Source organism: Chelonia mydas, chromosome 11 (assembly GCF_015237465.2).
Source record: "Chelonia mydas isolate rCheMyd1 chromosome 11, rCheMyd1.pri.v2, whole genome shotgun sequence".
In the NCBI taxonomy this organism is placed as follows: Eukaryota; Metazoa; Chordata; order Testudines; family Cheloniidae; genus Chelonia; species Chelonia mydas.
In genome coordinates this window covers 30,981,259-30,997,119 of record NC_051251.2, presented here as the reverse complement: position 1 = coordinate 30,997,119, position 15,861 = coordinate 30,981,259, and the positions used below count along the sequence as shown (strand labels likewise).

The following is a 15,861-nucleotide window of genomic DNA, read 5'->3' as shown; positions in this document are numbered from 1 at the left end:
CCTGGCTGTAGTAATAGCTGTAGCCTGGCCACATAAATATCCTTTCCCCTGCCCCTAACTTGGGTGGCAGGATTTAATTCACCCTCTCCTAGACCATGTGTTGGGTCATTTAGTCTGGTTTTGTTGCATGGGAGACCAGAATTTCAGCCCTTAGCATCCATGAAAAGTGTCAATTTGGTATCTGGGTATTTTGTTAAATTCTAGTCAACAATCCTGTGATTAGAAGACAAAGCAAAACTAACATTAACTGTGGTAAAAAACAAGAACATCACCCTAGCCCTTTAAGAAGGGAGGTGGGAGGGGAAGGATGAGCTGCAGGCTAGAATCTTGTTTTCTACCAAGAGCACAGATATTTTTTTCCCTTCCCTGCACAGGAAGATGTTGAAATTGATTTTTTGGCTTCACAGTGCTGTCAGCTGAATTAACCTTTCTTCCATAACTTTAGTTGTTATGGGCTACTGGCCTTTAGTAATTCTATTGAATTATTATTATAGGCCAACGTGGGGCGGCTGAACTACCTTTTGTTAAGGTTGCCTAGCACTTATTATAAGACCCTGTTTTCAGTTACTTATAATTTTGCCAAACTAACTATTTGGGATGAAAATGTGGATGCCAGCATGCCTCAGTCTCTGTGGGTGTAGAATTTTTTTTATTTCTTTTTTTAAAATTTCAGTCCAAGTTGTTTGGCTGTTTTTGAGAACAAGGCTAGGAAGCATAAGTTATTTTGGCCATGTTAAAAAAATGCAACCTTTTCTTTGAACAGCACTAAGACCCCCATGATTTGGAGCAGGGACCTAAAATTTGGCAGGAGGTGGCCTTTATGTCAGGATGTATCTTTTTGCCATCTCCATAAAAATCAACCCAAGTTTGGCCTAGTTATGAAAAATCACAGTTTGCACATGCTCAGTAGAGACTTCTTTGATTTCATCAGCTAAAATCTGTGAAGCTTCCATCCTCACTGAGTGTGCTTCACCTCTCAGCTCCTACATATGATTGGACGTGCACCATCCTCATGGAGAGACTGAACATGCTTCCTCCAGGTCAGGGCTTCATAGGTGAACCCAGACTTTCCCTGTAATGGCTGCTCCCAGATGCTCTGGTCTGAGTTGGGGCAGGTGTCCTTTCTCTTCTGTGCGCTCTATGACCCCCCCTGCTGGCATACAGGCAGCGTAGAGGAGAAAGATGTCTGATTGGAATGAATTCAGCATAAAACTTGGACAGCGGGAGAGGAAAAGGAGATTTGGACAAGGCATCTGATGAGCCTGGGATAGGGGAGAGGGTGGAGAGAAACTGGGACCGGCTGTGCAAACAGACTCCAACTGGGAGCTGGAGGAGTGGTGAGGGGAGACTGGGAGCTGGGATGTAGGGGAGGCTGGAACAGGGAGCTGGATGAGGAAGGGATGGAAAGAACTGTTTGGCAAAGATATTGGAACTGGAAGCTAGTGCAGAGACTGGGACGGAGCCAGTGAGGAAAACAAGTTGGGGAGGACGACTTGGGATCCAGTTGGCTGGGGTAAGAATGTTGAGATCAGATTCGGGGAGTAGAAGGAGAGTGGCTGGGACTAGGAAACAGTGTGGGAAAAATGGAGGCAGGGCAAGTCAGAAGTTTGTCTAATTCAGAGCAGGGTTATTAACTTGCATCTTCCACGTCCTACTTGTGTGCCCTAACCACAGGCTATTGGCTATTCTGGGGTGAGTCTCTCTGCTTTTTTGGGAAATATTTTGGAAAGTCTCTGGTTCATCTCTGTGGAATGGGAATCTTGGACATTTTTGCAGGATAGGAAAACAATTACCTGCATATTTCTAGTCCTATCGCAGACTGAAGCAGTGCCTGAAGTACGGCAATAGAAAATACCACTTTGCAAGTAGTAGCTAGAACAAGTGCTGAGGCAAGGTCCTTAGCTGCCCTTAGAACTATCTACATGATTTCCAACCAGCTGCATTTGGAGTCATACCCCAACTGGTGCCAAGTCTTTGGTCAAAAGGAGGAAACTGGACATTGTCCAGAAAGGGAACTGTGCAAGAATCACAGGAGCAGCTTTGTCCCATTCCCAGTATCAAGCAACCATGGAAATGCCAGGATATGAACGAAACCATCCATCGTCTACTTCAGATTAGAGCAATACAACATGTTCCCATCCTATTTTTAGCTTCAGAGAATTAGGAATAAACAGAGCAGGGCTCCATCTGAAACATCTGAATCAATTGCTAAAGAAGGCTTTCCTTTCACATTCCCATTTTATAATCCCGCAGACAAATGTTTCATTTTGCATATGAAGGCCATCTTTTTTTATTTTCTGTTTCAGTCATTACCACTTGATCTGATAAATGCTACTGGGATCTCTTCCAAGATTATGGTCGAGTTAATATTGGCTTTAAGGCAGAAGGAAATTCACGTGTATCTCCTCCTGCACAATTTTTCTGATCAGCCCTCCCTACAGAGAGAACACTGAAATGAAAACACTATGTTCTTGGAGCATCTTGAATTCAGGACAAACACAGACATATAATGCCAAGGAAGTCAGTTATGGCCAGGGGCTGAGGATGACTACTCTCAGGTGCAAGGTCTCATCTCAGAAGAATGTTAACAGAAAATGAAGGTGGCCATAAAAGAAAAGTGACATTAAAGAAAGAAAAATCTGGTTCTTATTGAAGTTTATTGAGATTGCTGATCTCACACAGACCTGCTTCAGTGAACCAGAGTTCATATGAAATTTAGCCAGCAATTCTTATCTCCTTTGCATCTCACTCTATCACCTCTGTTGTCAGAAATCAAGGTCCCATTTATGTTCTCGGATTATTAGATTTTTTTTTTAAAGGGATCCATCCTGTAGTGAGCAAGGCAGAGCTATTCTTATGTCAGATGCCAACTGGGGGTAGTGGAGGGGGCTCATCTGAGTCCCAGTTCAATCCAGGGAATGGTGTCAGAAAGGGCACAGTATCCACCCTAACCTAATGATTCACTGATGTCTCGGTGCATTATTCCTTCCCTGTTTATCAGACTTTTGTTCTGATCATGCCATCAGTGTGTCTGATGGAGTTTTCATAAGCAAAAGAAGAAGAACCCTATCTGCCCTATCGCTGAGAAAAATCAGCTTCTCTTATCCTGAATAGAGCAAAGGTTGATATTTCTATGTGTAGTGCCCACAGCGGAGGAGATGAACACCAAGACCTACCTGGTAAACGTTGAATTAAGCAGAATGGAATCTGTACTCCAAACTATCTTCACTCATTGTAAGTCCATTTGATGGGCTAGTGATTGTCTTTCTGTTTTTGGACACTGCAGTAAAAAGCCCTGAGGCTTCTCCATGCGTCAAGAGCTGGGATGTGATGTGGTGAATGATCTCCGGCAAAGATGGGCAACGTCTCTGCTATATGCCTTTCCCACCTTTTCCAGTGCTCCCCAGGACCATACAAAAGATAAGAAAGAGAGAAATAGTGGTACTCTTTCAGACTTTCTGGCTGAAAAGGCTATGGCTCTCAGGTCTGATTAATCTAGCCCTGGACCTTCTGAGGTCTCCTTCTTTCAGAGGCCTGCTATTGCAAAAACCAATCCTCCAGTCAGGTTCAAAATGGACACATGGAAGAAGTGATTCATTCTCATGTTCCCTAAAAGGAAGTCAACAAACATAACATATTGTTCTTGTGATACAAAGAGCATAGCTTAACTACCAGTGCACTTGCATAAGGAAGTCCAAGCTTCTGGGGACAGCGGCTGAGAGAACTGGAGTCTCCTGTTCCCCCCCCGCATGCTTGGCCCTTGTCCCCAGAAGCTGAGCCCTGGCAGAGAGTGAGAAGCCACTGCTGCCCTTCCCAGGCAGCTGGCTACACTGCACAGAGCAGCGAGTGAGAGCAGTTCCATCCCGCTCCCTGCCTGGGCCCGGCTGCTGGGGGAGCTGCTGAACATGTCGCGGGGGAGCCAGCGCAGTAGGAAGGCAGAGCCCCTTTCCTCTCCCCCCACCAGCAGGTAATGTGGGGCAGGGACAGCACGGGGGCCCCGGGCTGGGATTGGGACTGGGGCGGAGACACATGGGGAGGTCACAAGTCCTCCCCTTTAGCTTGTGCCCCAGTATAGGGAGGCACCAGTCATCTATGCACAGGCTTAAGTGTCTTGCTGAATGTGAGTGTACTAAAGCACATGTATGAAGTTAAACATGTGCTTAAGTCTTCTGCTGAGTGATGGCTTAGAAGCCTTGGCAGAGGTATTGCAATGAATCCATGGCACAGCTGAGAACAGAAATCAGGAATCTTGACTCCCAGTCTCCTTATCTAAACAAAAGTCAATCTTCCTTGCTCTGAATTACTAAATAAATGTACATTGTATGTGATGAAGTTCTGTTGTTTTTAGTGAAAAATAATACTTCTTAAAATATTTTTCAGGTCTGAAGTGTGTGTGCCAGTTGTGTGAGCATACAAACTTCACCTGCCAAACTGAAGGAGCATGCTGGGCTTCCGTCATGCTAACTAATGGCAAAGAAGAGGTGATAAAGTCTTGTGTATCCCTGCCAGAGCTGAATGCTCAAGTCTTCTGTCATAGTTCTAAAAACATCACAAAAACAGAATGCTGCTACACCGACTTCTGCAACAATATAACACTCCACCTGCCCATAGGTAAGCAGTATCTTACGAATAGGCTGTGTTTGAATTATCATGACAGGAGAAAAGATATATTACAATTTTAAATAGGTCCACATTCTTCCCTCGGACACTTGTGTAGCTCTCACCGTAGCCAGTGGAAGGTGTGTACACAGCTGACAGTGGATCGTTGATGAAGGAAATAAAAGAAATTTGATTGCTTAAAAAATCTTTCTGATGGAGTATCTTAGTTTAGAATTCAAACTGCTTTACTGGTGTCCTATTGAGACCTTTCCTAAAATTGAAACCAGTATAATGGAGACATTGTACTGTGTAGCAGCAAAGAAACATAAATTTTGTCTGTGTATTAAAGATTGCTTGGTCACAGAGAGCTGTGTGTATGTTTTGCTAAGGGAATGGGACCTGCAGAAATTATTTCATTTGTGTCACAGGTGATAGTGTCACAGGTGATGACACTTTACAAATAAATGGTAAGACTGAGTTCCTGTCCCCAAGGATTTTACAGTCTAAACTGGACATACAAATATTTAAAGGTTGAGGTCTAGAATTAAATGTCTTGGATATACAAACAGGATAGAGAGGTTGGAAAATGTTTGTATGCTTCCAATTAGGGGGATAATTAGATACCCATTTTTATTTTGCTAGTTGTTAATTCTGTGACTGAAAGTCCCCTCCCACCTGTGGGCAGGGGGATATCTGCATTTGTTTTTTTATTCTAGCCATTGGTACGGGCCGCTGTCAGGACCTGTAACATCTTTCTCCTCATTTTGACTAGTTACTTCTAGAGTCCTGTAGTTTTAAGTGGCATCTCATATTTGATATATGTGGTTGAGAAATTAGTAAAGCTCATGTTGGAGTCTGTTAATATAAAGATCAGAAGGGCAAAGATGGGAGCAAGCGTGTAGTATTGCTTTCTGTACAATTCCGGGCCAGCTTTGTGTATCATGTTTATTTGGGACAATAGAATCACCTTGCATTCTATGACCTCACTGTTCAGTACATAGTGTAGCATGTGAGAGTGAAATCGTTTCTTTCTATAGTATCGGCAAATTTGTTTGTAAGTCTTGAGTTTTCAAATTCTGCAAAAGGCTTGTAGCAGCCGATTGAACAGTTTTTAGCCAGTGTTATATTGGTGTCATTGAACCTTGCCAAGTATGGATGGATTCCTGGTTCCAATTAGAGAGGCAAGTGTGAGGAAAAAGGTTTACTCTTCTAGGAACTCTGTACCGTAAAATTGGTGCCATATTTGAGTCTGGCATTCTCAAAAGTTATTTAACAGCGAAAAGATTATTTATTGCTTACAGAAAAACATTGCACTTTTCCCCTTCAGTTTTTAGTTAATCCACTCCTATTTCAATAACCTTTCAGGTGGTATAGCATTTATTTGTAAAGCCTGTTACTTTTATACAAGATGTTCACATATTCATAGTGTGTATTATAATTAGTCATGTATGTTGTGATGTTACACAGCACTTTACTCAGTGAGTTAGATAAGTCTATTGCTCCGAAGATTTTGTAATCCAGCATAAAATGAGATAGGGGACAGCACTTCAGGGAAGGCAGAGGAAGGAGGAATTACTGATGAAATGAACAAAGAGGGAAAGATTCCTGGAACCTGTGGGTTAAAGATGTAGTATGAAGGAAGTAAGGTGGGTGGTTTCCGGGGAGGCTTAGTAAATGAGAAATGGGAGCTCCATGTATAGGGAGCAGCATAATAGAAAGACAAAGATGAAAGTGTGTGACGAAGAAGGGAGTAGTAAGAGGAGTAGAGTAGGAGAAATGTAGGGAGAAAGTGGGACACTTGGAATAAGACCAGAGGCAAGGCCTTCTAAGTGAGGATGAGGAGCTTGTATTTGATTCAGTAAGATGAGGCTAATGCAGAATCAAAAGGGGTGTGTGTGATAACTTTAGTAGCAGTATTTTGGACACACTTAAGGTGAGTTGGGAGTATTTCATGGTTTTCTTACGTAAAGATGTGTGAGGATATAATAAGCAAATCTGACCTCTGGCCTTTTCCACACCAGCATTTATACCTCTGCTTTTCCAACCTCCACCATCTTTCTGGCTCTAGCTGTAGTCTATACGCTTGGGAGATGTCTCCTATAGAATGTTTTTCCCATTTTGTCTGGGCCTGCAGGTCATCTTTGTCTCCCGAGAGACAACAAGGAAAGCAGATGCTGTTGCAGAAGAGAGAAAGATGGGGCAGGATTCTGTAGAAAATTCCAGAAGGAAGCAGGAGTCTTGCAAGAGGGAGGTGCTGTCTTACCCAGTAGGTTAGGGGGAGAACTTTCATTTGGAGTTGAGGGAAGGAAAAAGAGCTTTGGAGAGGGAGGTGAGATTGACTGACGAAAGAGGAGAAGTGATAGGTGGGTATACTTTTCTCAGCTCCCAGTCAATCACTCAAATTAGAACTTCCGGAAGGAAGAGTATATTCCTTCTTTGGGAGTCTGAGATAAATCTACTTAAATTTACATAAACATTTACAGCCCTTAAATAACGACATGTTGCAGGAATGATCCTTTTCAGTTGATGCTTGCAGATAGCTATTAGTAGTAATTATGTTCTGGTCAGCAGCTTTACTACATACATACATAAATACATAGCACAGAGAATCAAAATACTCTTGATTTAATAAAAAGTGCAGCTATTGGAAAAATGGAACAAATTTAACAATATATTCATAGATGTGCTTTCCATAGCCTTTGTGTCTTTCCAACATTTGAATGGGTAGTTGCAAAACATTTGGTTTCTTATTACTGTTAGCAGTGAGGGTAATCTACTTGGGCTAAAAACTGAGCCCTTTGCCCTACACATTTTGGAGAGTTCATGCTAGATGCAACTACAGAAGTGCCAAGGTTACTTGATTGCTAATCTTTTCTGACAGTCCTTTTATATATTATTCATATTACAGGAAGAACATTGTCTAGGTCCAAGTGAAAGCAGGTTTCTTGGAAATTGCTGATTTGTAGGCCCCAAACTCTGGATCCCTTAGGGCTGCTTTGCCCCATATTTCTGGTGCAGAGTGTCCCCAAAGCTGGTGTGTCTGTCCCTGGAAATATTAGAGAAACAAGGTGGGTGAGGTAATATCTCTTACTGGACCAGCTTTTGTTGGTGAGAGAGACAAGCTTTCAAGCTAAGAGTTCTTTCTCAGGTCTGGGAAAGGTCCTTAGAGGGTCACAGCTAAATAAAAGATGGAGCAGATAGTTTAGCATAAGTAGTTAGCATGTATTCTAAGGGTATGTCCACACAGCAAAGAAAAACCCACAGCTGGTCTGTGCCAGCCGACTTGGGCTTGCAGGGCTCATACTGTGGGGCTATTTCATTGCTATGTAGGCTTCTGTGCTCAGGACAGCTCCGCAGTCCAAGCGCTGGGAGACTTTATCTGCTGGCACAGGCCAGCTGCAGGTTTTTCTTTGCTGTGTAGACATATCCTAAGGGACCATTCAAGATGAAGTGGCCCATTAACACTCCTGTAATCATAGGACAAAAATGGGGGGTTAGTGGGTTTCAGATTGTTATAAGAAGTCATTAAACCAGTGGCTTTATTAAGACCATAGTTTTTAGTGTCTAGCAAAGTTATGAATTTATCCTGGCTCTTAGACAAGCCTGGAAGCTTAATGGCTTTTGTGCCAACCATGTTCCTGTGGCTGGCATAAGGAGTGTGTCCGGGGAAGGATGTTGCTGGAGTTTCCCTCAATCTAAGCTATTTCCAGCTGCCATAATGGCACAATGAAACCATTGGCAGTTACTGTGTAAAATAGCTTCTTCTTACTCAGCAGATCTGCAGACTTCTGAATGCAAAGCAATATTTGTTTTGCCTCCATGACTAAAATAAACATTACTGGTCTTTACTCCCATGAGCATGGCAGAACCTACACTGCTTAAAGAGTAGAACTTTTAACTCTGAGGAACAAGTACCTAAGAGGTTGAGGGCTGAAAATTTACAAATACTTGTGAGAAGTTTAAAGGGAGTTTGGTGAGTAGTTAATATTTTAAGATAATTAACATTTTTGTCACAGTATCAATAGGAATTGGCCATTGTCTGCTACTAATTTTCTTTTTGACTATGAAGGCTATTGTTTAAATGAATGGGGAAAAGAAGCTGTTTGCATAGTGCAAATGAGAGCATAATCAGGAGCAGGCATATGTTAATGATCAATCTGTCATCGCTGTGAAATTATGAACACAGTGTTAAAATAAAAAACAAAACTGGGGATAGTTTAATGGTTTGCCAATGTGATTTAGTGCCCAACTTGTGCATCCACAAGACCTTATTTCCATTGGCATTTGGCATTTACTGCATGCGAATATTTGTGTGCACAATTTCATGCTTAATTACACTTTATTGAAAACTTAAAATGTATTCTTTGAAATTATAGCCCTGCTTGTAACCATGCAATGTCACAAACACATAAATAGGTATGTTTTCAGATCAAGGTGGATGGGGTGAACAAATTCTCATTATACAAAAATTTTAAAAGCAGAGCACAAGAAATGCATAAACTTTGCCCACAAATGTAAGATTAGTTCAGTAGGAAGAACAAGTTTTGACTGATGATGTGGGTATGCCATACTTCCTACATCAAAAGCTCATGTTCTACATATGTCAAAAGTGGCTTTTTAAAAAATTGAGTTAACTGGTGACTGATGTGTTATGAGGGATGCTTACCAGAAGGCAGTTTGTTTACTTTGTGCAATTTGCCTGTTCATGAATTTCCTTAGTAAAGGCAAAAATGGCAGCATGTACTGTTCAACAACAGAATCTTTCTGTCAATTCTCTCATTGTTTTTCCTCCTTTTGGCTGAGACAGACAACTTGATTTTCTTGCATGAGCCAAGACTAATAATTCTTTTGCACCTGAGGAAGTGGAAAGGTGTGACAATAAAAATATGCAAACACTAACACATTCTGGATAGCTAAATTTTGACAGAATAACAGCTCCTGGCAGTGACTTGATTTATGTCCCTTTATAAAATTTGCCCTGGGTTAATGTTAATACAGTGCAAAATTAATTTGCATTGATCAGTATTGTCTAGGTTTTTATGTTGCTTGGAGTTTTTTGCTTCTGCTTAATATTTCTAATTCTAGTTTTTCCTGTACAAATCTGTGACTTGAGTTGACCTTTCTCTGCCAATAGGTAGAGTCCAAACAAATCTTGGTACACTGCTTCCTGATTGGTCTTCTTTTGCTTCTATGTACTTTCAGTGTGTAACTGGTTATTTTGAGGGGTTGCTAGTAAGATCTGTGAGGGGTTTTTTTTTGTTGTGCTTTTTTCCCCCAGGTTGCAAACTCAGTTAATAGGTGACTGACCTTCCTAGTTTATCAGGTCATATTCCAACTTTGCAGTAGTTGATGTACAGCTACTAGGCTAGTGTATAATTTGGAGAGACTTTTGGCCAGGTTGATGTATAATTGAGGAAGAAAAAAATCTGTGACATGGGAGAAAGGAAAGAGAAACCATGTAATGTGCATCTCAGATGTACTAAATGTGTCACCAGATCATGGACTGATAGTACTTAGAGATGTGTTCACTGAATAAAACCCATATTCCCTATCATCAAAGATACTTGAAATATTAACTGAGACAAGGCTTTCGTAACTTGTCTTGCTGCCATGGTTCAGGGGCAAGCTGTACCCATGATCTTTTCCCCCAGTGTGTCCAGTGGGCGTTGTTTCCAAGTGACAAGCTGCTGGGTAAACACCATTATCCCCAGTTTACGATGGAGAAACTCATGCTCAGATTTGTGTACAGGTTTGCAAAATTGTCATGAAACTTTATCTGCCCAGGTGCAAAATTGACTGGCTTGCCCTTTTCCATGATGACAAGAAAGAAAAACCCAATAACTTTTTGGCATGGTAAGTTATATTAGTATTTCCTAACCTAATATACTTGTGTTCATAGTAATAGGATAGATCGGTCTTAGGCAATATATGCAGCTTGTAATGTTATCCATTTATGATTTGGTGACAAACTCACACATATGATGAGATACAGACTACTTTTAAATGTTTAGTTTCTTTTTCCCCAGACATGCTTCTGGGATTCTAGCTTCAAAGAAGGGGAAAACTGGGAGAAAGAGTGCAGAAAAAATTGACAGCTCTCATGTGCACTGTTTTGTTTGACATCAAAGCACTGAAGGGAGACAGGATATCTACCTAGACTTTGTGCTTGGAACAGACTTTTTGCAGAAATTACATTTTCTGTCCTGTGTCTCGGGTACTACAATCCAGGAATAGAATAACGAGGATTTATTGGATGAGATTAAAATAACAATAGTGTCACAATTTCAGGGTCACTGAACCTGTATCACCACCTCTGCGGTCAGGGCTGGCTTACCATGAGGCGGCCACCTCAGATGCCAGGCTTTGGCCCAAGTGAGGGGGCACTGGGGCGTCATTTGAGCTCCCCGCCTCAGATGCAAAATGTTGTGGGCCGGCCCTGTCTGCGGTCCACTCTAGGAGTGCCCAGATAGGTCTAAGAGTTCCAGCCATCACCTGTCTCTGGGCAGGAACCCTTGTTCCACTCCCTTCTTACTGGGAGTTTTATCCCTTGCAAACCAGTCTGCCTATGCACACAGATTCTGGCTCAGTTTTCTCTCCGAGATCTATGAGCAGTGTATTGCCAGCATTTACAAGTTACCACATAGCTCTTGCTAAGCAAGCACATTTATTTTTAAGGTAAAAGCATTTTAGATAATACATAATAAAAATAATAGATTTAAACACCCACACTAAACATACGAGGAATCACCCTTCAGTCTTATGGGGCCCTAATAGGTCAAAATCTTTTCAACCCTTTAGCAAAGGGTGGAACCCTCCTTGGACCAGAAGGTTCTGTCCATTCGCTGGATTACAAGGGAGGCCATGAGTCAGTTTAAACACACAGCTTTTCTATGTCAAAAGCTCTTTTTTTGTCCGCTGGTTTCTGGAAAACCCAGTTTGATCCTGTATATGCAATTTTTAGACCCACAGCCCAAGCCCTGAGAGTCCAAGTCAGCTGACATTGGCTAGCCATGCCGCTAGTGTTTTATTGCAGGGTAGATGTGCCATTAGTCTAGTTTTCTAATTGTCTGGCTTGATGGAATACTGTAGAGAATGCTCCTACTCTTTATGTACTGATGTATGGATGATCCCATGAAGTATCCAGCTCCAGCAATGTTGTGACTGTATTTACTGCATTTCCTATGGGATCCTATTTCTCATTCCCTGAAGGAACTTCCAGAAGTCCAGTTGTTTCAGGGAATACTGAGGAGTTGGTTTGGGGACAAAGCTGATTTAGTAGTTCTTTTGCTCTTCTGATACACTTCTAGCTGTGGCTACAGTGGACCCATTTGTGTTGAGTTTCCTGAGATTTTATCTTTTACTTAGTTTACTCTGAATACACAGAATGAGATGGTGAGAAGTGTGTGAGCATGAGGTGGGGGGTTGGGAAGCTATTATTTGTGGACTGTTTGTGTTGCATGGATTTTTTAAATGAATTTTTTGTACATGCAGCCAACACTTCGTATTGATTAACTTTAATTAATTGATATATTGAATATATTGAAATTTGGGGCCCAATCCTGTAGTCCTTAGGGTTTTGTGGACATTCTTTAAAGGTACATTATGAAGTTTACTTGCTTTTGATATTTATAAAGTATAAGAATAAAAATTGTGTATTTTCAACTGTTTAATATTAAAATAGCATTCTCTTCTGTTGCTTAAAAATGCCCTTTGTTAACAAAAGTTGGAAGATACCTCATAGTGTAGTTTGAAATCATTAGGCAGCTGCCAGATGTGCTGCTCTGTTTCATACATATTAATTTATAGACAGCTTCTTTTTATATAGTAAGTAGTTGTTTTAAATAAGGGTTGCAACTTTTTGATTCATGTTCACTTAATGGCTTTAAACAGTTAAGAAGAAAATCCTTTTCTTAGGTTCCCGAAGAGATTAGCATTACACATTTATTTTGTCCATTTAGGTTAGAATTGCTGATTGCGTCGTCTTTTTTTCACATATATTTTGAAAGTTTTTGTATTATTTGTCCTATTTGTGTGAGTTCATACCCATTGTGCTCTTTTTCTTAGGACCTGTCTGATAGACTCACTGTGTGTTTGGGCTTACATTGGTTAAAATAATTAACCACTCATTAAGTTAATAACAGACTGAATTTTGCACTTCCCATCTCTTGCTTCCTGGTTGGCAGCAGAGGCTAGTTTCATTTCTCTCTGATGCAACAAGCAGAAGAGAATAAGGGCTTGTCTCCACTAGAAAATTGTATCACTTTAACTATACTGGTAACCTTCCCACTCCCCCACCAGTGTGGATGCAATTGCGTGTAGTTGGCAGAATTCTATTTTTATTTTATTTTTATAATTTTGACTGATAATATAGAAGTTTATTAAGCATTTTAAAATATTTTTATCTCTTTAAATTTTCAGTCCTACAAAACTATGGGTTTAAAATATTTTTTTCTATTTTTATCAGTTTTCACAGTTGTGGGAAATTATGGGTGATCAGAGAATTATTTAATGATAGATGTTAAGATTCAAAAAGTTAAAGTTTTATAACTTACCTTTGTCTCTCTCATAGCTACATACAATATAGATATTATATATTTTTCAAAGTGGGCCAGCCAGCTTCTCCCTCTATCGTCATCTCTTCCCCTTTATCCCAAGATTTTGGATGTACTGTATCCTGAAACCCTGAGGTATAATTTGTGCTGTACTGTATGTGTACCTTCACATTTTCATAAACTGAGATCAAGACTTTTGTCTCTAAAACTTTAAATGGTATAAATGGGTAAGGCCTTAAGATTCTGGTTCATTCAGTGCTCTTTGTCAAATTTTATCTCTGGGGGTCTGATCAGTGCTTTGGTTCTGCAACTGAGCGATTAGCTTATCTAATGTCACGGCAAAGCTGGTGGCTGAACTCTGACTTTGTCCTCACCCACAACTATTTCACATTTGGGGACAATACATACCTTCAAGTCAGCGGCACTGCTATGGATACCCGCATGGCCCCACAGTATGCTAACATTTTTATGGCTGACTTAGAACAACGCTTCCTCAGCTCTCGTCCCCTAACGCCCCTACTCTACTTACGCTACACTGATGACATCTTCATCGTCTGGACCCATGGAAAAGAAGCCCTTGAGGAATTCCACCATGATTTCAACAATTTCCATCCCACCATCAACCTCAGCCTGGACCAGTCCACACAAGAGATCCACTTCCTGGACACTACAGTGCTAATAAGCGATGGCCACATAAACACCACCCTATACCGGAAACCTACTGACCGCTATACTTACCTACATGCCTCCAGCTTTCATCCAGACCACACCACACGATCCATCGTCTACAGCCAAGCTCTACGATACAACCGCATTTGCTCCAATCCCTCAGACAGAGACAAACACCTACAAGATCTCTATCAAGCCTTCTTAAAACTACAGTGCCCACCTGCTGAAGTGAAGAAACAGATTGACAGAGCCAGAAGAATACCCAGAAGTCACCTACTACAGGACAGGCCCAACAAAGAAACAGAACGCCACTAGCTGTCACCTTTGGCCCCCATCTTAAATCTCCAGCGCATCATCGAGGATCTACAACCTATCCTGAAGGATGATCCCTCACTCTCACAGAACTTGGGAGACAGATCCTCGCTTACAGACAGCCCCCCCCAACCTGAAGCAAATACTCACCAGCAACCACACACCACACAACAAAAACACTAACCCAGGAACCTATCCTTGCAACAAAGTCCATTGCCAACTCTGTCCACATATCTGTTCAAGGGACACCGTCATAGGACCTAATCACATCAGCCATACCATAAGAGGCTCGTTCACCTGCACATTTGCCAATGTGATATATGCCACCGTGTGCCAACAGTGCCCCTCCGCCATGTACATTGGCCAAACCAGACAATCTCTATGCAAAAGAATAAATGGACGCAAATCTGACATCAAGAATTATAACATTCAAAAACCAGTCGGAGAACACTTCAACCTCCCTGGTCACTCAATTTCAGACCTAAAAGTCGCAATTCTCCAACAAAAAAACCTTCAAAAACAGACTGCAACAAAAACTGCAGAATTGGAATTAATTTTCAAACTGGACACCATTAAATTAGGCTTGAATAAAAACTGGGAGTGGATGGGTCATTACACAAAGCAAAAACTATTTCCCCATGCTATTTCCCCCCTCCCCTCACTGTTACTCACACCTTCTTGTCAACTGTTTGAAATGGTCCATCCTGATTATCACTACAAAAGCTTTTTTTCTCCTGCTGATAATAGCTCACCTTAATTAATTGGTCTCGTTACAGTTGGTATGGCAACACCCATTTTTTCATGTTCTCTGTGTGCATATATATCTTCCTACTGTATTTTCCACTGCATACATCTGATGAAGTGGGTTTTAGCCCACAAAAGCTTATTCCCAAATAAATTTGTTAGTCTCTAAGATGCCACAAGTCCTCCTTGTTTTTTTTTTTGCTGATAGAGACTAACACGGCTACCACTCTGAAACTTATCTATGATGACATTGTTTACAAAAGCTGAGCTGTTGACAAAACTCTACTGCAAGGAATTTGCTAGATTTAGGCTAGTAGGTGTCACTGTAGCAATGTATTTTCTAGGCTTGTTTTACTTTGAAAAGTAAGTTGACCTATAACTTTGGACTTTGGTCTCTCAATATTTGTGTTGCATTCATGAAAACATGCATTTTACAAGTTTTAACTGTATTCTAAACATTGTTATGAAGATTATATATACACTACAGTAGCACGTATAACATTTTCTCCTTGTGAACATATACTTGTGTTTGCAACTTCTCATGATAGGATTGCTTCTTCCCTCATGTACAAAATTATGTGCAAGTCTACAGATTTATCATAATTGCAATATCTTGACATTTTATTTTGATGAGATTTTTTTTCTACGACTATTGTAAGAAATTTATAACGGCATAAGTTTATAAAGCCTACCAGTCTGCAGGCTCTTAGAAGTTATAAGAACAGTGCTTAATAGCTAGAGTATATTACAACAGCCTGTAAATTGCATCTTTCATTGAGTGCTTGGTGCAGCCTTTTGCTCTGAGATAAATTTCACAGATGTCCGAATGCTTAGGGTATGTCTATGCTGCGATTAGACTCCCGCAGCTGAACCATGCCAGCTGAATCTGGCTCCTGGGGCTTAGGCTAAGGGGCTGTTTAATTGCAGTATAGATGTTCAGCCTCTGGCCGGAGCCCAAGCTTTAGGACCCTGCGAGGTATTTGCA

At 41.1% G+C, this 15,861-nt stretch overlaps 1 protein-coding gene across 2 annotated transcripts in view; it reads left to right on the top strand.

Moving 5' to 3' along the window:
• The window catches only part of ACVR1C (activin A receptor type 1C), a 46,107-nt gene that overhangs the window by 16,448 nt on the left and 13,798 nt on the right, over positions 1-15,861 (top strand). For both annotated transcript variants that reach the window (XM_043525576.1, XM_043525577.1), the window contains exon 2: positions 4,381-4,611. In XM_043525576.1, the coding sequence (XP_043381511.1) occupies positions 4,381-4,611 (231 nt within the window). The remainder of the gene's footprint in view (positions 1-4,380; positions 4,612-15,861) is intronic.